The sequence below is a fragment of the Diadema antillarum genome, unplaced genomic scaffold, assembly GCF_040938485.1.
Source record: "Diadema antillarum isolate AM-2024a unplaced genomic scaffold, OU_Dant_1.0 seq00001343_RagTag, whole genome shotgun sequence".
NCBI classification, from domain to species: domain Eukaryota; kingdom Metazoa; phylum Echinodermata; class Echinoidea; order Diadematoida; family Diadematidae; genus Diadema; species Diadema antillarum.
Window position 1 is genome coordinate 627,399 of NW_027272109.1, and position 22,409 is coordinate 649,807.

Here is a 22,409-nt window from a genome sequence, read left to right on the forward strand (position 1 = left end):
CAGGCTTACATTCACGAAATTCGCAAAGTTTATTCGTTATGATGGACGATTGTGTCAGTCCACTGGAAGACTGCTTGAACAGCAATTGATTTGTCATTATTGTATCATGAAATATTTTGGTGAAATGTATTTTGTACAATGTTCTATTTCAAGTATACTGTAAAAGTGGATATTTCGCGCGACTAATTTTTCGCGCTTGGCATGTTGAGAAGAGTTTCGCGTGTTTTTAATTCCGCGGAATCAAGACATTAACAACTGGAACATATGGCAAGCAAAAATGTTCGCGTGCTTTTATTTTCGCGGTAGTTTCTGGTTGCGCGAAAATGCGCGAAAATTTCAACTTTTACAGAGTATATTTCAAAGCAGCAACTCCAGCAAAAGTTGGTAGTCGAAAAAATGGCAGATTCATGATGTTTCTCAGCTCTCGATGTATGTAAGACATATTTGCAATATATTGAAAAGCAGACATTGAAGAATATGTGGCCAACGGGAATGATGTACACGTGGTTTACTGATATGTGTGTAAAAAGAAGGATGCGTGGTGAAGGCAGTGCGTTGAACATTACTTAGGTTAAGGACTTGAAACAACATGTACTTGAGTGTATGATGTATGTGCACACATTACACAGCATTATTATTCTCTCAGTGCAAGTCTTTGGTCTGTTGATAATAGAGCAAGACGATTTGGCCAATAAGCATTGCGGAATCTAATAAGCGAAGGAATCTCTTTTATGATTGGTTGATACCTCTGTGAGTTGCGTTTAGATTTTTAATAGTAAATGTGTAATTTTGTCGCTACGCTCTTTGTATCCCAGGCAAAGTATTGAGGTAAAGGAGTTAAAATCTAAAGAATTGTACTTTGTCAGGGTATTTGCGATGTACCTGTTTGATCTTTGTCTCCTTGCAGAATGCAATTCTTGCGTTTTAAGAAGCATGTTCTTCACCATCATTTAATCATAATGTTGTACAATTATGTAAGATAGGTACCTGTATATAATTATATATAGCAAAACAGATTTACTCCCCCCATATGAATTCAACAATAATTTGCAATGCAGAACAGTGATTTTGTGCATGTCTCTTACTTTGCGTGCAAATGACGTTGTATTTGAGTGATTTGTGCGTGCAAATTTGTGTGCGTGTGTGTGCGTGTGTTAATTGCTTGTTTCCATGACTTGATTTCTAGTCGGACCTAAGTTTCTATGCAATAGATTTTATTCCTGCGCCACCATTGTCGTGTGTGTGCGTGTGTGTGTGTGTGTGTGTGTGTGTCTGTGTGTCTGTGTGTGCGTGTATGCATTATTTCGTGAGAAGTTGAGTTCCATCGAATTTGGTGAAATACTTTTCCGTGTACGCTATCGTGTGCCACATAAATATGTTTGTGTTTGTATAACGTGAAAAAAAAAAATTACTAAGATTCACCAGAAAATTGACAAACGGAGCCACGCGCGCACGCACACATATCCACAGGGTTCATTTCATTTCATTCATTCTGTTTTACCACGGATAAAAATGCCCAATCAGCTAAAGCTGTTTTTCAATGGGGCCGTGAATCAGTGTAGGGCCTACATGAATCATGTTAACATGATAAATGATTTTGATTAAAAAAAAAACATTTTTTTTTTTGCACTACATCAACAGAGGGAAAAGTTAACAATGATTTTCGTAACACAAATCTACAAAATTAATTACAGAGTGTACACAGATATAACAAAATATGATTTATAGAAATAAACTAATATCTAAATATAAGATGTTATTAAAAATAATGTACAAACCAATAGTAAGTTTTTTTGAGGGTTCAAATTAAATGGATGTTAGATACCAAAATATGTTGAACATTCTAATAACTCGATATCGTATAATTACCGCGGCGTGTACCCTGCCTGAGTTGTTGCTAGGTAGGGAAAGCTCAAGCAAACCTGTAGCAAACTTCTGTTTGACTATGGCTATGAAAAACCAACAGTATTTGGAAGGGAGTATTCTTTTATTCTGAATACATAACGCAATTGCCTTTTACGATGTTCATGTTTTCTATGTATGATAATCATAAAAGATAATAATTGATTAATGACATGACATGGTATTGCATATCAACGTAATAAAGGTTGGTTGTTGGGCAACGCGTGTATGTTTGGTAGGGCCTAGTGAGTTCTTGGTAACCATTAAAACCAAGACGATGCCTTGCAGGCGGCGCCCAATGAATCAAATCTATAGACTTCTTAGGTGTCTAAAATGTAATTTTAGTCATTATTTGGGTGATTACCTGTTGTTCTTCCCATTCACCGCCCAGAATGGACATTAAATCTTCATGTTGTTGCGCGCGAGTAAAATACAAATTTCATTTCTGAGAACCAGTCGGGGAAAGTGAATTATGACATTCGCCACGAGTCTCATATCGGCTTCATCGCAAATAATATAACGATTCTTAGAAACAGACAAACAGACATATAATGGCCTATATACATACCCTGAGTTGGTTCCAGTGTCATAACCTCCTGCCAGCACTTCTTTTTCTGTCGCAAAGTGCATCATTTTGTGTGACACGCAGGGAAGAAATTAGAACAAGTAGGAGATAAATTCGTTTTATTTTGTATTATTTTGGATTAAATCTTGTTTTCCGGTATTAAAACTGTGCGCTTAGAAACATCCGTACTAAGCGCCTAATAAATGTATTGTCTTTTTTATCTACACAGGAAGGAGATCACCAGTGACAAAGACGGAGTAAAATGTAAGCAATAGACACAAGTCATCTTCTCGAATGACTTAATTCATGTGGGAAATAGGAAGTATAAAAAAGAAAAGAATGAAAGAAGAAATATGCACATAATACACATATATGCACAATCAAGCGCGCGTACATACACACACACACTCAAACATACATACACAAACAAATAAAGAAACAAACATGGAATCACGTGTATGGGTTTTGAGTTTTTAATTCATAGTGGATGAGATATGCGAATAAGCATGTCACTTTGGGAATTTTAATTTAAATCCATCGTCGTTGAATTAACAAAAAAGTTCTTGAATGCTTGTTTCTTTGATTACACAATGTCATGTACTGCCATTCGAAAAGATTATGAATTTTATATTATTGTATCTACATGTAGGCGTACATTTACGATTTATATATACAGTTACTGCATAGTAGAATTAAATTAGAGTTGCCTCAAATTCCTATGTATGAGCAAAAATGTGAAGAACTGTAAATATTCAAATACATTACAACCTGTTGATTAACGTTCAGAGTTTGGTAGACCAAACAGTGCGCTGTCATGACAAAAAGAAAGACCCATTCCCTCCCCATCCCCATCCCCACCAAAATAAATAAATAAATAAACAGTGCAGTGCGCTGATCTTCAACTATGAAGGATGCACTTCTACAAAAGAAGAAGAAGAAGACCATGCTGTACTTGAAGTACCGAACAAAGATTGGATGATAAGAGAGAGAGAGAGAGAGGTGGAAAATATCCGGGAATACAGTACAGTACTCGTGACAAAAAGAGATAAATAAATGAATAAACTCTTGCTAGTTACTTATTTACTTCAAGTATTTCTTTTTAGTCTTTCACAACTAATCTATATCCTGCTGGAACCGTCCTCTTTTTTCCATCTTCTTCTTCCTTCCGCTCCAATTTCCTTGACAAAAGAATGCTCTGCGTCGACTCACAAAAGAAAATAGGCCTAATTATATTCCTGAAAGTGACAACAGCCATCTCTCTTTTTGAAGATGACGCACTTGTGACACAGATTGAACGTCACATGAATGTAGGGGAAAGGCGAAGTTGTCAGGTATATGATGATAAAACGACTATGTTATTGCTATCTGCTCATAAATTGTCACTATAATGTCTCAACGACACACTAACGTAACGTCACGTTGACGTAAGAACGAAGAAACATGATTCGTAATCTTTTTCCGAACCTCATCGATTTGAATTCTGTGAGGAAAAGGGCAGCGAAATTCGCTTTTCTTAGTTTTTATATGTGTATGTGTGTACACAACGTGGGTATGTGCGTGTGTGTGGATGGGTGGGTGTATGTGTGAGTGCTGCGTGCGTGAGAAATTAACGGTGTTTTCTGATATCATAGTTTACCAAAAAAGGGGAGCAAATACTCCACACAATTTATTTTGAATGAAAAAAAAAAATGTTTATGAAAACCAACTCGGGTTTTCATGACCGGTCTTATGAACATTATCAACATTATGTCACTTGGGCGACAAGACCTCGTATCTAAAAGAAAAAAAAGTCAAATATTCAAGAGAGCGAAAAAGTGGCGCAAGCGAGCCAAAGCACTATATATCAAATGGGATAGACTTTCCTTTGACATGCCGTGGTGGCTTCATTTTTGGAGTAAGACAGCTAGAATTTGGACAGAGCATCACATATCTGACCATTAATCCAGAGAAGTCCGATTCACCAAAATTTGAGATACAAGGTCTTTTCACCCCAGCGAATTATTATTGCAATTCACTACCATAAATTAAAAGTACGGCAAAACTGGAAAATATACTAAACAACAGAATCTTGATGTCATCGACTTTATTATAGTAGGGTTACACCTCTTTACAAAGAAAAAAAACACACGCACAAGCCAAATATATGTATATACATTGTATGTACGCACTAACATAAAAAACAAAGCAAACAAACTTCATTCCGGCATGTGGACAGCTGCTAGTTCGCCCATGCGTGTAGCATGAACGTCTTCCTCAAATGGAGAATGTATACTATAATATATTATATTAGAGATATTCTGTATATCACTATAGTTTTCACGCTTCCGGTTATCTTTCTGTACATTACCGAGCTGAAAATTGTTATTTTCCATAAATAAAAGGTCACAAACTGTTCATAATATTTTTTCCAAAATTCCATTAGTGTGGCGCAAAAAAAAAAAAATGATAATCGTAAAAGGCAGCAGAGCATTGTCATACGCAACTTTAAGTAGAAAAAAAAATAGAAGGAAATATCACTGTGACACAAATAGCCTATAGATCTACTATAATAAGAGCAATGTCACCTTTTATCCCCTGTACGTGTAATTTGAACAATGTTAAGCTTGCCAATGGCAAGTGCTAATTAATCCTCTTGGCAGGTCGGGATTAGCAGCTGCCGAGACAGGTTTTCTGAATGCTTTCAAACTATATGCGTAATTTGATACAACCTTTAATAATGACAAAAGTGGTTAAGTCGTACAGTGCTGATAGTATACGTCCTTGTTTGGGTTGAGGTTCCACTACACCCCGGGCGCACTACGACGGATACGCACTTCACGTTGCGAGCATCGCCGTCGGCGGATACCGTCCAGGTCCGCATAGTACGAGGTGGCGCCACTTGTTATGGACGCAGCGTGGGAAAATCTCAGGGCTCGCGGCGGTGCGCTTTTTTTACGAATGCCGCTTTGTCGATGAGCCAATGTAGAATATGCGCACCGGGAATGCGAAGGTACTTAATCGTCTTTCGCAGGGAATTCATTATCCTAACGACTACTGGGGCCGCTGGAAGAAGTGAAAAGTGATAGCATCGTCTCAAACTTCGTGGAACATTTCTGTAAGACTTCTTCAGAATGCTAATGCATTTGATTGTGCACAATTACGTTCTTCACTTTTTGCCACGCTGTCCGTCTTTTGGGGGCATTCCTTCTCTCTTGGAGAGTTGTTTTTTTTTAATGGGTGCACAGCAACGTAAACAAGAAAAGTTCTGACGTGACTCACATAAACAAGTGGATTGTCAAATCTTATTATTCCACTGTTACGGTACATCACCCCCGTGTCACCTGTGGATCGCACATGCATTCGCTACTCACAGAAACGAGATTGGCCATTATTTTGGCTGCAAAGGTCGCACAATATCCTTCCAGTGGAAAATTGTGCCCCGCACCTAATTTGGGTACAGAATAGTTGACGTAACTTGCCAAGCGAAGCAAGGCGCAACGTTTACAAGGTTGAACTCAGACACCCATTCCACAAAACTCTGGTCGGTGATTCTTTCTATGGGCAGTTGACGCAAGTTACAATTACGGTAGTATACTGTTCGGTTAAAATGAACCAGAAAGCTCCTACATTTGGCAGTGATCAACAGTTGAATCAGATGTGGATATCAATAAGCAACTGCTGTTAAAAGCTGGTGGACCACTTATTGTAACAAATGTCACGGGTGTAGACTGCAGAGACCTTGTTTCTTTTTCCTTCCACGCTTTGACAATAATTGAGACCAAGAAGGATCCGAGCTCGGATTCATACCACGCCGTTAACACCGGGGGATTTGGGAAGGGATAACCACCACCGCTGCCAAGTGTGCGCCGGGCACGAATCAAAATGACGACAGCATCCGAGCTGCAATACATGGAAGAAAATGAAACGAACTTTTCCGCTTTGGATGCCGACTACGCAGACGTCTACGTGGACGTGGGATTCGAGTTACCGTTCCTATACGCCGTCTGCTTGTTTGGGTTATTCGGCAACACACTGGTATGCATGGTGTACACCAAGCACAAACATAGACGATCGAACGCAGCCTTGTACATCCTAAATTTGGCGGCAGGTACGTAGTTACAAGTCATAGCATCTCTTCTCAGTCACTATAAATAGCGTAATCATTACCGCCTACAGTAATTGAAATCAGTGGTAAAACTCATCTCAGGCATATAATGGCAGATGTCCTTGATTTGTTGCTGACAGAATGTGTGCGGAATGTTTACTTTGACAAAAAAAGGAAGTAATCAACCCAGAAAATAAGTGGGAGTCGTGATTCTGATCTGTCTGAAATGCCACTTCGCATCAATCCATTATATTATCCCAATTTCTGCATATATTAACCAACACGTGGCCTTCTTATTTAAATCAAATATCATATAACACTGAGCAATGATTTCAACAACAAATCACTCTTACACACACATACACTGCCAAACAACAGATTAATAGATTATATAGTATTTCGCAAACTTGAATAATATTATTTGTTTATATCATGATTGCTGAGGCTTTTGTTTTGCATTGAGAAGAAGTTATATAATTGTCATGGTAACGACGAGAGTCCAGCTTCCTGATTGGCTGCTGCTATGTGAAGTTACCATTCCAGCAAGAGTTGCTATATCCCAACATCTTTCATGACATGGGGCCCACATTTCATGTTTTTACGTAAACAACTCCCGTTCATAAACGTAATACTATATGTTACATAAATTTCTGATGCAGAGCATTATGTCCTTTATTTTAATGTTCCAAGAAGATCCGACAATGCATAATGGAACCACTGATTACCATGCGCTCAGCCACAGAACACAGATTAAATACTGTACACGTCGTGTAGGTAGGTTGAAACCATACCTCGAAGCGGCATGCATGCCCCAAACATCAACACCAAGAAGAATCAAGAGAGATGGTGGGAGGGGGGGGTGGTGGTGTTCGGGGAGAATAAAGAAAGATCGCCGATATTAGAACGTGAGGGTGGGGGAAGAAGTTGCAGAATAGACCAACGAGAAGTGAAAAAAACCTAAATCGGGTTATTACGGAGCTCTAAAAATCAAGGAGAAGAAGGGGAAGAGGAGGAAGAAGAAGAAGAAGAAGAAGAAGAAGAAGAAGAAGAAGAAAAAAAAATGAAGAAGAAGAAGAAGAGGAGGAGGACTCAAGAGGAGGCGGTGAGAAGTGAAAGAGAAACAAGTGTAGATGAACCCGACTTTGGTTGATTGATATTATTATCCGTACATTCATTATCATGCCGTTAAACATTATTGGACAAAACACTGATAATAAGCTAGTGTACAAAGCGGAACCATTATCAAAAGTTACACAACACGCAGGAAGTGAAAATGCTAGCAAAATTAAACAAAACAAAAACGTACTTGTACTTGTTTGGCACAGATTGCTGGGAATGAATGGTCGCAGCGTGTAATTTACGATATAAGTTATTACGAATAAGCCTATACTACAGATGGAATGATGATACGCAACATAACTCAACTAGCAAAACATGAAAGGAAAATAACAGTGCAGTTTGTATTAAGGGAGAAATACAAAAAGAAAGAAACAACACAAAAGAAAGATAAGCTTTGCGACCATGTTTGACAAACATAATCTTCCTCTTCGAGATTTAGATGATACGTCTCTAACTTACAACGTCGGGTTACAGCGTCAGGTGGTCGTTCAAAGAAACAGTGGTTATGTTCCTTGCGTAAGCAACGTTATTGTTTATGGCAAGTTACTTTTCCAACGTTAAGTTTTATTAAGATAATTATATCATTATGCTTAAATCATCTTATTATGCAGGCAACGTGACCGTATAGTATTTCTCCTTAAGAGATCATCTTCTTGCACACGTCACTTCTTGCTTGGATATACAGTTAGACAACAAACAAACAAATAGCAGTACTATGCGATGTCCGGCAAAAAGCGTCCTTGGGGGAGGTGTAATATTGTTTAAGAATTATGTCATCTGTTACCCTGTAATACACTCCTACCTGCATTTCTTGTTAGCGTTGTGGTTCCTTTGTCGTATGATGTGCGCAGAGATTGAAATACAGTATACACATTCATTTTCACGAACATGGGACACATTTTCTCACCCTCATTTCTAGTCCTAAAAGCGTTGTTTGCCTTTGTAGTAACATGTGTGCGCAGAAATGAAACACGTTTCTTGTATACATGGGACACATTTTTTTGCAGGCATTTCTTGTTCTAAGAGCGTTATGTTGCTTTGTTGTCATAACATGTGTGCGCAGAAATGGGACACATTTTATGTGCATGGGACACATTTTCTTACCCGCATTTCTAGTGCTGATGTGAGTGTATAATGTCGCTTTTGTTGTATGATGTGAGTAGAAATATAACACATTTCACGAACATTGGACACATTTTCTTACCCGTATGTCTAGTTCTAAAAGCATTGTGTTGCCTTTGTCGTATGACGTGCGCAGAAAAGGAACACATTTCTTTTACATGGGACACGTTTCTTACCTTCATTTCTTGTTCTAAGAGCGTTGTGTGGCCTTCATTGTCGTAACATGAGTGTGCACAGAAATATAACACATTTCTTGTACATGGGCCACATTTTCTTACCCGCATTTCTAGTTGCAAGAGCGTCGTGTTGTCTTTCTTGTAACACGTAAACGCAGAGGTGGAACACATAAACTTTTGGGACACATTATTTTCTTACCTGCCTTTGTAGTTCTAAGTGCGTTATGTTGCCTTTGTCGTATGACGTGCGCAGATTTGGTACATGGTACACATTTTCTTTCACGCATTTCTAGTTCTAAGATCGTTGTATGTTGCCTTTCTGTGATAAAGAGTAAACAAAGATTTGGACACACGAATAAACCGAAATTGTCACTGGGGCAAAGCCCGTTACGACAAGAACAGAATGCAGATAAAAAAAGGAGATTCTTTTCAACTTTGATTAGAAACGTAGGTGAAATGTGCATAAGTCCTGCATGTACGTGTCTGTGCAAGAGCAAAAAAAAAAATATTCATTGAAGAGAAACATGTATTCAACTTACACTTGATACTTGCATAAATCAAAGAGGGACACAGACAAAAACAAACAAACAAACAAACACGTGGGTAGACCACTTGAAAAGTCATTCTAAATAATATTCTTTTTTTTTATTATTATTCATTAAATACGAAAGACAGCTTCAAACGCGTGGCGACTTTTTACTAGACATAATTATATCGAATCCTCTTATACAGATGTACAATGTATGCCCTACATAAATTTTCCTCTGTTATCATGAAATATGATTAATAATAGTGTAACAGATGAGAAAGTTGGTTGCAAACTTGTCCGGATGAAACATGCATGATTTTGATTGTACAGTGTATTATGAGACTCCTGTATATTACTGTGCTTACCATTTGCATCCCCCCCCCCCCATAAAAAAAGAATAAAGATGAAAAGAAGAAGTTTTCTAAATGTTTCTATCGCAACAGCGGTTGAACCTCTGGATATACAAGTGCAATATTCATGTTGGCAGTTCTAAATGAAAAACGTTACCTATGTAGACGATGATCCAGGAACGGCCTACAGACAGCAGCTGATTACAATGAAATTAAAGACGCTAATAATATGCCCCCGGGGCTCCGGTATTTAACCCGCTGAGGACGAGCAACTTTTCTTATATACATATATGAATATATCAGGGATGCCAAGTTCAAAAACATTTATGAGTGAGATTTTCATGACTCGGCATCTCGGCGCGCGAATGTGCGCGCGATCGAGGGTGTTCCCCTTGTGGCCTCCCACGGTATAGGGAGCTTTTTCAATGTTTAGCTCTTAATGGTGCAATGAGGTGCATACTTAAGTGACTACTTTTTACTTATTTTGAAAAACAAAAGGGAAATATACCTTCAATTGCAACTATCACTTGAGCTATGCTGATTATTATAGGCCCAAGTTGCAGACTTTGCCTGATGCGTGAGAAAAATGGGTGCCATGCGTGAGATCGTGAGATGGCCCCTAAATGCTTGAGTCTCACTCAGAATGCGTGAGACTTGGTACCTCTGATATATATATATATATATATATATATATATATATATATCACGCATTTCCATGGTATTACAGACAACAGCCCATTATAGGCTTAAGGACCAGTCTTCAACGGCTTAAAAAGAAGGGAGAAAGGCTGAGGTCATTGCTCCTGCCGTGGACTCTGTCATCGACCGAGTTAATCAATGTCGATTAAAACAACGTGGGTCACATTTTCTCCATGGCTTCATCAAGTTGTATCCAGTAATAGAAATGCCCACTTTCAATTAACGTCTTATATGGATCTGTGAACCACGAAATGAAAGTTTGCTTTAGGAACACTTTGTATTTTTAATATGCATTACTTTTTTTTTTCTATTCGCTCTCCTATGGGACCGCCTCCACAAATATCAAAGATATTTGAATTGTAAGATACCCTTTCAGACACATATACTCTGGTAGTAGCATAAATTAATGTTCATGATTATTTTTGTTTCATTATCCTGGTTCATATCAGGGGCGGATCCAGGAATTCTGTAAAGGGGGGGGGGGGGGGCGTGACTAATATTTCTGGTGCCACTTCCGGGTTTCATTTCATTTTTTTTTTTTTTTTTTTACGAAAATTAAAGGGGGCGTGCGCCGGTTGCGCCCCCCTCTGGATCCGCCACTGCCAAATGTATGTCAGCAAAGTATAGTGATGTAACTAAATACACAATGCTTTTGATTTTTTTTTAAAAGAGAACTGTAGTCATCGAAAGCTTGATGTAACCCTTCATCATGTTAATTATTGTGGGGTTGTTGTTTGTTAGTTAGTTTTTTGTTGTTGTTTTTTTTTTTCAACTGAATTAATGGTGGTTAATGTGTGCCGGATTGGTAAAGTCTACAATCAGGAGGTGGTGTTGTATCCGAGGTACAGACGAGAGTGAAAATTTAAAATTAAGCAAAGTTTCAGATGTATCACAAACAGATAAACAATATGACAACTTGCACGTATAATATGTGGGTACGTATATTTTCTTTAAATCAATTTGTTAACAATCATTGGTCCAAAACGTATTCATCGCACTGTACAGCCGGTCATGATTAGTTAGTATCGCAAAGGATGATGGAAGATGGTCACTTCCGGAAATGGCCGCGGATACTGAGCCACAGAACTCTACTCTGTGTATACTGAACATGTTCATGCAATCATGTTGAAACACCAAAATAGGAGCAAACGGAACATTGCCTATGATATATTGAATTTCAGATCAAACTTACTATTTTTTTTAATGTGTGGTGAATAGATAATGTAATAAAGAGTGACACGGAATTAAGTGCCTTTTGCCATTGTTTACATTCTGAGTGTTAGGCTGCGTTCACATAGAAGTATTCGGTATTCGCTATTCGCTATTCGCTATTCGCTATTCGCTATTCGCTATTCGCTATTCGCTATTCGCTATTCGAGCACCGAATACACCATCACCCGCACCGTCAACTCACCATCCCATGTAGTGAGGATTTCTTCCTCCTACATCCCAGCAAATCTTATTAACAATATCTAAACTGCATCAGAATGTCAGTCTACATGCTTATATTTGCTAACGGGCAAAGCCAGGCCAAACTTGTCATTATTTCATAAACGAGAGACGGTATACGCTGCAAGAAAATCGAACAAGCTCGATTCCCACTTTGCTATACTTTTCGCAGCTATTCGGTACTTTCGAAGAGTGCCCTCCTATGTGAACCGGTGTGAGGAAATCCTATCGTTCGATTCAAGCTATTCGCGTGCCCTCGAAAAACGAGCCCGAATACCCGAATAGTATACTTCTATGTGAACGCAGCCTTACGGTTGTGACGGTTTAATATTCTGACATACCGATGAAAAAAAAACACCTGCTGATTGTCTTTACATTTCCATGAATAGTTTCCACCTTTCATTTGGTGTTCCGTCTCAAGGCGCAAAACTTGTGTTCCGCCAGTTTCATGAGGTCAGTACACGGAAGATAAGCAAGAGCTATTACCCGTTTGACTCAGGTGATCGTCTGTTCATGATGTACACAAGCTGTATTGAGACGTTGCATTTCTTCCCGCCCAAACCTGGAAGTCCTTATCGATCGATTGTGCCACGATTTCAATCAGTGTTTTCATTAAGGGCACAATAGTGGAAGGCATTGACCAGCACGTAATTTGTATTACTCGTATGCATACCCTTTTCTTGCCAAGAATGCCTCTCTTAATGAAAACGATTGATTAGTCCTTAACCAGCTGCTCACTTTGTAATATCCATTGAAACTTTTATTGATAACGATCATGTGCGCGATGGCTTTAACGTATTCTTTTGTTCCCTCGACAAAAGTAAAACAATTTAAAAAAAAAAAAACTTAATTATTGAACAAGCGCGGGAAGTCATAACACAGTGTAACACAAGTCTGTACTTTGCGTCATTCCTTTTGACAGATTGCAAATCATTTCTTTTTTTTCGAATTTGCATATTCTCCTTCGATGTGGTCCTGTAATCAGGAGTGGTATACATTTTAGCTAACACATCTTGCTCCTGTTCCTCTGACTATTTCTGCAATAAAAGTATTCAATTTAACTTTAATTCAACTTTATTTTCATTTCCATCAAATAAACAGGGAAAATTGTATACAAATCATTAACAGAACATATTATTTGTAATAATCTAAAAAACGTAAATTAACAAAATACATGTGATCATGAGTAACAACATAATTGCATCTTAAGGTATATACATATGCATACTACAAGGATGGGAATGGAAATGGAGGGTCCCACTCAAAAGTTAAGCTTTTACGATATGGGACCCTCAGGAATACATAAGAGAACGAATAATGACTTGAAACTACAAACAGAGAACAAAATCAAAGAAACCAATGTCAACTGACATGAAATCAAATTAGGAAGGAACGAAAAAAAGGGGGAAAGGGAAAAGAAAAAATGAAACTACAACACGCGCCATCGAGGACACAAGCAAACTGGATTTCATGATGTATAGGAGTAATAACACGCACCCTGATGGATTGATATTGCGAAGAATTGGGTACATATACCGGTAAGAATGCAGAAGAGCGGACACGTAAAAGGAGAGAATTTGGCAGTAACATCTGAGGAGGTACTTAAGTATGATAGAAACCATGAAATGTGCTCGAAGACATTCTGTACATATCTATGGTGATGTCTAATAAATGTTTAACCTTTCCCGATCAAAGGGGACATGAATTTTTTCCTTCTCCGTTCATATTCTTCAACTTTCTTCATCTATTAATTTAACGTTTGTTCAAAAATTTGGTTAATGGTGCAAGTTCATTTGAAGAAATCGAAATTCTGAATAACCACAAGACTGGATCTAATATATTTTGCATAAATGATGCTGGATTATTTTCCTTTTTATTTCTCCCTGTAACTTTGTATGTCTACATAAGATACAGATAGTTTGCACGATTTATAAACTGATATTGAGTGTTGATCATTCCCAGTAAGGGAGAAAGATTTTGACGACAAGAAAAGGTCAGGAATGGAATGTCTCAACAATTTTCGGGTCCATATCGTTTGGCTTTGCCAAGTGATATGCTGTGTTTTAGTCATTTGATCTTTTTTTTTTCTTTTATTGAATTTTCATGAAGGCAATAAACACAGTGCATGTTTGTCGTATAAACCATGAGACCCGGTAACAGTATTGAGGTACTCCACAATTAGGTCATAATTTTATAGTTAATAACGATTTTTTTTTAAATGATATTGATTTGTTCGTGCTACTCAAGGACGACACTGGGCACGCAGGAAGGCACAGTACAAAGGAGAATTTTAAATCAAAACAAAATGATATAAAATCGATACTCCACCAATGATAGATTACCCATCCAAGGATAAATAAGCCGTATGGACATCAATAAGGACAACGGTAACTTTGCTGTAAGTAGAGTCGAGCGTACGCAGTAGAAGTAAAAATGTGCGGCTTCAGTCATACAAATTCTTGGCATGATTTCAAACTACTTTGATATCGGTTTGATATAGATTCCTCTTTTTCTCATTGATAGAATATTCGGATGCTCTTTTATTTTTATAAGCTCTGAGGTTCCCAGGTCCAACATTTTCACAGAATGCTTTTAAATCTGGAGTTAAAAATTTTAGATATCTATTCCATCATAATTATAGTACTGTCACTTCTTACAACAATGTTTTGATTTTTTTTCCCCTACGGGGTTGTAGCTTTCATAACACCACCTGACCGACGCCTATTTGCACACGTGGATGTAATCATTTCCATTTATTAAGTGATAAAGTGAAACCACTTAGTCACGCCGTTCTTCCAACTCGTAGGTGTGAAACAGATGTCATTTGTGCCAAATGGATTTTCGTGAGGCCTCCCTACGTAAAGCTTTGGCCGAAGAAGCAAAACCACTGTGCCTCCTGGTCCGGTCGTGATGACATTATACCCTGCGAAGCTAATCACGTTTATTGATGGTCGAAGAACAGCTAAATTGATGTTTTCTCGTTGCTACGAGAGAGCAAACTGAGGCCCAATAATCTTGATTGTGGGGCCCATCATTCTCGCGTGTAGCCGCAATCAAAGCACCATGGTCCACAGTAATCTGCCCTTGTCGATTAACCACCTTGATAGCTATAAAAAAAAAATCGATGACTAACTTGTAAGTTTCTCAGTACTGGAGTTGAGTAACGGCTGTCGAGAACAAGGGCATTGCAACGTCTTGATCTTTGAGCAATATTGTAGGTCATGACAATTCGGGTAAGGCCGATTGAATAATGCAATACCATTACAGTTCATGACTATTGGCATAACGGTTGATTCACGATAGCTCACGCGTGATTTACATGGAAATAATGAATGATAATTATTATGTCATTTGGCATTCCTCAGATTCGTGTTAATAATTAGTGATATTCTCTGAGGGTATTTGTATCAAAATAAGTAGAATTGTTGGTGTCATGAATTATCTGAAACATATATTTCCTTTAAAAATTCTTTTGACCATGTACCATACAATGATTTCCCCACATTTAACGTATTGTGCAATAATATGGGGTCATAGTTCGTGATATTCATTGAATCGTGTTTTCATGTTACAAAAGCGTGCAATAAGAATACTCTGTAATGTAAATCCGTTTGCACACACTGCAGTACTGTTTAAGAAATTAAAAATTTTGGAAATTGATCAAATTGTGCAATTACAAGTGGCTACATTTATGTTTTCATACTTGAAAGGTGTCTTACCTGTCACGTTCCGTAATTTGTTTACCCCAAATAGTGCGATCTATACCTACAACACTAGACGTGCCAACGAGATATGTTTACCTTTTTATAGATATAAGTTCTCAAAGACTATAATTAGATACACTGGAGCAAAATGCTGGAATGAGTTACCAACTTTTATTAAAGAGAGTCCAACACTGTCATCTTTTAAACGTAAATACAAAATGTTTTTAATCCAAAGTGCAATTGAGTAATTATTGTAATAATTTTGCCACTTTTTCCCCTTTTTTAATGTTGTGATGTTTCTTTGTTGTTTTTGTTCGTTAATGTATATTTGATGGAAATTGCTTCCTATCTATTGTTTGTAAGGGAATCGGCCTCGATAGGCTTCATACGGCCTTTACTGATCCCTCGTGTGCTATGTCTGTATGTACGTTTCTCTTGTTTTTTTTTTAATTGTGATAGTGATGTTTTCTTTTTGGCATGTGAAATAAATTTGAATTTGAATTTAAAAATTGAATTGGATATCGACCTCCTATCACAGGCAGACGTTAAAGACATTCTACATTATACGTGTACTGTATTGTTTATAAGATCATACATTACGATGCAGGTGATAATGGCTGACATCAAACATATTTGTTTTAGCCAGTTATACGGTTTCCGGAAACATTACGGGTATAATAATAACAGAACATTGAACCTATACCATAGACATATCAGTAGTAGTCACACAGGCGATATCTTACCCATTCTCCTTGGTGACAACTAATACGAGTCTGAAGGTTATAGTATCTGATTTCTAGGACTGCGAAAGTGGTGCATGGTGGCATATCACTGGGCATGGAAAGGTGAAGATTTCTTATGAGAGCGTTTAAATTCTGTTATGGGGAAAGGAGAATACAGCCATCGTATTTCTCATTGAACAGAGAGACAGAAAAAAACAAAACCTTAAAATGCACGTTGTTACTGACTGATAGAAAAATAATGATGAACATTAGTGATGCAGAATAACAAAATAGGAGCAAAGACTGCAGAAACATCATTTCAAAGTTAACGATTAACCGCAGCAAGAATTATTTGCTACGAAGATGATCAACTGAATGGTTGAGGAACGGTTTACAATTACTGTAGTGTTACAAACTGTATCAATCTCTGGGGAAAGCAAAGATAAGGAGACGCGAATTACGTTCAATGCTGTGAGACATGGAGGCAAATTTTACTTTGGCAGGAAATAATAAGAAATAAGGACTTTTTGGTAATTGAATGTTCATATAATGATGGTATTGTTTATCCTCGAGTGCTTTTGGGAGATAATTTAACCCGCGATGTTCCTCTTGACTTGCTTATCTAAGCAAGAGTGCCCCGGTAGTGCTGGAGTGATGGTGATTACGTAAACCACTGGAGGGAAAATTGAAAACGAGGCTATAACCTGGATGAATTAGACCATAATAAATCATAACGATCATTGCATTGTAATTCTATATATTTTTTTATAATCATCTTCATTGTTCATAATCACAAGTATTGTTGTGAGGTAAAATGTAGGAATAAGACATCTCGAAAGTTGCATAATTATGAATATAAAGTCTATTGAAACATCGAGGTTGACTATGGTATATCATACAACATTTCATTTTTTACTTATTCCATGCACATAACTCTATTTCTGTCTCTCAACAATTACGGACGTCTGTCTGTCTGTTTGTCTGTCTGTCTGTCTGTCTGTCTGTCTGTCTGTCTGTCTCGGGTTATGTGTGTATGTATGTGTATGTGTGTATATGTATGTCTTTTTGTGACCATGTTTGCGTGTGTGGGGGGAGGGGGGGGGGGGAGTGAGGGAGGGGAAAGGTTTAAAAGAGTTCTGTTCGTTCCCAAGACAGTGAATAAACCATATGACTGACCGGGTATATACAAACAAGGGGAAAGACAGTGTCCATCAAATCAAACAGACTGTATACATTGACAACGATTGTTATTCATTATTCGTTTTATTTAAAAAAATCATAATAATCTGTGGTATTCCTTCATAGCGCTGCTTTAATTTGAATTACTTTCTGTATAGCAAGTCATTTATCGAATGAACATCTGATGTATCACGTAGATCAAAAATATATCAACCATGAGAGACGTGGACAGAAATATTATTAATACAAGTTGATCTAAACGAGACAAAGCGTGAATACACATGCACGCACACGTACACGCACTCACTCACTTTTTTTTCTACCTCTCACTCTCTTGTCTCACTTTTTTACGATCACTCTCAATTTCCTACTTTGTATCTATACTACTTGTGACATGACGGGAAAGAAATCGCCATTACAATCTTTGTTATCAAAAGAGGCATCGCGGCATTTTTACTACAATATTGTACCTTATCGAATCTGTATACGTGCATGCTACGCGTCCTCTCGAAACAAATCAATAGTGCAGGTTTTCACGCCTTGTCTAAATTTAGGAAAAATCAGTTTTGTCATTATTTTAAAAATGACTACAATATTTATTCGATTAACAGCCCTATCTGTTCATCCGAGGGAAAAAGACCCATCTCTAGATTAAATTTTAAGCGTCAGTGCTCCCAACCACTTTACCGGAAGTCATATTCCGCGAAGATTTCAATTACACAAAGAAATCATAGAAGAGCATCCTCCCACGGGTTCATGTCGTCCATTAAGATAAGAGAAATTACGATCTGAGTGTATAGACAAAAAGCATTTTTGTTTGAATTTCCCTTTTTGAAATCCCTATAGACACATTTCAGGTCTGTATCAATGCATTAATTGCGATCAAAATAGTCACAGTCAGCACACAGCGCCTCAGTAAGTATTGTGAGTGTGTTGACTCCCTTCCTATCATATTAAATATTCTCGTTTTAACGTAAGAGCAACAACTATTAATTTCTCTGCCCCCCCCCCTCCTTCACACATACACACACACACACACACAGACACACCCACACACGCACATCCTTATTCAAATTAGTGTCCATATTGTATTTTGGACTTAAAATTCAGCTCGTTTTCTGTTTACAGTCTGCAAGAATCACCAGTTAAGCTTTGCTAAGACGGTTGCCCGTCTGTAGGGGATCCCTGGTTTTCTTCCTGTTTGTTGTTGTGAATAAGGGATTATGTTCTGTTTCTTGCTGGAACATTTTGTCTCCTAAGGTACGTATAATGATGATGATGTGAGAAAATGAATTACTAGTAAAGGATTAAGTCAAATCCAAGTTGGGATAGGCCAATTATTAACACATCTATATGCGTTTGTTTCACTCGTTATCAAAAGATAAATGTAATGAAGATCTTTGTATATAGGAAAGATTATTTTGAGAAAAGAGATGATACCAATTTGTATCATCTACAAATATATATATATATATATATATATATATATATATATGCAAAGGACGTGATATCAACATTTTAGCCACAAGGACCATTCTATTTCGCATTTAATTCATGAAAAGTTCGATGATTTTATGATATGAATAAATATCGAACTGGACTCATTAGTAAGCAACTGACAGACCACATTTTTTCAGTTGTTAGTAAGTTTTCATTCATAATGATCAGTTTCTCAGAATTTCTTCGAGGATTTGAGAAATTGATGATAAACTCTTCGTTTGATAACCTTGTCATGTTGCTCACAACTCGCTTAAAGGCGAATTGCAGAAATGGCGCCAGTATACAATGAGGTGATAAATTATTAGTGACTCAAAGGCATTATTTACCATTTGCAGAGGAAACAAAAGCCAGCTATAGTGCTTCAAAATAGTTCTAAGATGTGAGCCAGGGACAGAAACAACCAATGTAAAAATTTCAGTTAGCATAATCAATGTTAAGTATTGTTAAATATGCAAAATGTAAACAATAGTTATAACGAAAATGTTTCCAGACTAAACCGTCAAGCAGTTATGGTTTATTGAGAAAAATAGTGATATATCCTTATATCGTATATTTTAGTCTTTATTGCATTTTTTGTATGGTAGGATGTTTTGTGACACAACTGACATACGCAGGTGTATCAAATGTGATATCTCGAACATTTTTTTTTAAATCACTGCTTCCAATGGTGAACAGTGCCATGAACATACGTCGACTAATTACGAAGAGTGCATTTGAGTGTGTACGTGTGCGTGTTTGCACAATAAAATTTAATGTTCCCTTCCCGAGAGATATTACCCCGCACAGCATTATCATGATCAAAGCATGCACATGTTTTATTGAATTATAATCACAGGAAAAAAAAAAAAAGATAAATCACCGTGCGCTGTAATGCCGCTTTGCTGATCGGCTCAAGAAATGTGATTTATGGCACCAAACATTCTCCAATTCTTTATTTAATTATCTTTGATTGTCACAGAGAGGTTTTAATGAATTAGTTTTCACTACCTATTTATACACGAGGAAAATCAATTAATATTTGTAATGATGATTGGAGAGTACTGGTAATGCGTATCTATCTTGCTGCGCGTATTATTTGCGTTACCAAAACACGAGTGTTCGGGGCCTCTTTTTCTGATCAGTTTGTGTAAGACTGCATGGCAAATTGGCAACACGGATGAACTTTCCTGTGGACCATTATTAAACCAGCTTAATTTGAAATTGAGTGAATTACGACATACAGACTGGAATCCAATTGCATGGAGTCTCGCTAATGATGTGTGCTCCGTGTATCTATATACGATATGCGAATATATTCTGCTCCCTGTTGCATTAAACAAAAATTGATGGCTGTATTTGTAATAATCAGGCATTGCAAACAACAATTAAATCTGTTGTTATTGTTTCTAATTTACAGTGCTGCAGGAATGTGAGTCCGCATCAAGCATTCATTAAATAAAGCGATGTATAATAATGACCTGTATCTCAACACTGCGTTATGCATGATTGTCATATGCACTGTTATAGACTATGGATTTTATATAAGAATTGTACCTTGATAAAATCATCGTTTTTTTTAAATATTGTGTGTGTGTTTGTATATGTGTGTTTCTGTGTCAAAGTGGGATATTGCATTGCGCTCATGGTCAAGTAGTGACCAGAGGTATAGCAGCCCGGTTGTGTATATCATATGTCAAAAAAAAAATAGTAATGATAAGCGCTGTGAAGATGACCTCTGCTATAGCAACACAAGCATCTGTCATGTCTGTCAAATTTTAGCTTATATACTGTATCATGTTAAGCAGCGAGAGAACTTGAAGAGTGTGCACTGTTTTCAGCTAAAATCTTGCAGGGGTATAATCCGTGTTACGTGTGGAAAAAAAAAGACCTAGAATAAAACAGCATAATGTACATGACAAATGATGACAACATTAAGTTAACAATAAAGTGTCAGTATAATTTATACCGTATATATTCAGTGAAATATTCCACCCATCTATATCCATCTGATTCTGGAATAGACGGCTATTATACAACCACTCAACGTGTCTACCGTTCAAAGCTTTTTAGGCATAAAAAAAGAAAAAAATCAGTGATGACAGCTGAGACAGCAGCGAATCTTAGCCTTCAGCTTGATAGATTTAACGCTACAGTTGCCATATCGTGTTTCATGGTGCATTGGGGAAACACGGCGCCACTGGGTCGTGGAAATTTTCGGCCCTGATGTCCGTGCGCATGCTGCCGATCAGTTTACAGCACCTGCTAGAGGGATTTCAGCTCTTATATACTAAAATAATAGGTCACTTTGTGCATTTTCTCGTACAGCCATATATTTTGTGTTCTTGATAGTTAGGCACGTTTATTCAGATCAGCTGGTACAATACAGGGTGCACGTTTGAATCATTCGATGCATCGAAAACTGACTCTTATCACTTTTAATGTGGTTGTGTAACATTCGATCTGAAGGCGAAAAATGACACTGTAAAGAAAAAAATATATCCTGCTATATTCATTCGAGAAAACTATGGCGCATTTGTGTAATTATTTTGATCGAGTTTCATATTATGAGATCCACCACTGAGCTAAACCTTATAAAGCTTTGCATTTATTTTGCGTATAGAGTCGAAGTGGTTTGTCATCTTAATTCAAACGTAATTAAAACTCTTGATTCAAGAGCTCTGTGGTTTGACAGATATGATTTCCTGGCATGTATTCCATTAATGACGTCAACATTTTCAGTAACATTAGAAGGTGACATAGACGAGCTGTACTTGTTTACATAATCTGTAGAAACATTCAACCTATAGGCCTATAGCTTACACTTCAACCCACATGGGAAAACATTTTATTCTGCTTCAATACAGCATCGTGTCATGGAACATTGAGCGCAATAGACCCGTTCCGTAATGCAGGGCTTTCGGATTTTATGCATGCTTTGTTCGTAAACGTTGCACTTAACTACCGCAATTTGCCGGAGGATTGCCCTACCTATAGCAACAGCAATTCGTGCCTATAAAACTTACTGGGAGAGCAGGTGAATGAATTGCTTTGTTACTATAGGGTGTAGGAAAAAAGAACATCCATATACTGTATTACATTACAGTCTATTGTGATGTCATAATAATACATATAGTAATAACGTGTCCTTCAATATTGCTAGCTATAATGAAATGAAATGGCAGCTTTGTATTGAATGGGATTTAGAATCAGGCTTCGACAAAAGTCACCCGACACATTAATCGTATGTTGAGTGATGAGACCTTAGAGTCAAAATTTATAGCCTCTATCAAGCACCGGTATTATAGTTTTTGCTATTTTCAATGGCGATGC

General features: G+C 37.4%; 1 protein-coding gene across 1 annotated transcript in view; it reads left to right on the plus strand.

Moving 5' to 3' along the window:
* The first annotated feature begins 6,328 nt into the window (after window positions 1–6,328).
* LOC139708502 (somatostatin receptor type 2-like) overlaps window positions 6,329–22,409 on the plus strand; it is a 38,459-nt gene continuing 22,378 nt past the window's right edge. Inside the window, exon 1 of the mRNA XM_071620449.1 lies at window positions 6,329–6,554. Within this exon, the coding sequence (XP_071476550.1) occupies window positions 6,329–6,554 (226 nt within the window). The remainder of the gene's footprint in view (window positions 6,555–22,409) is intronic.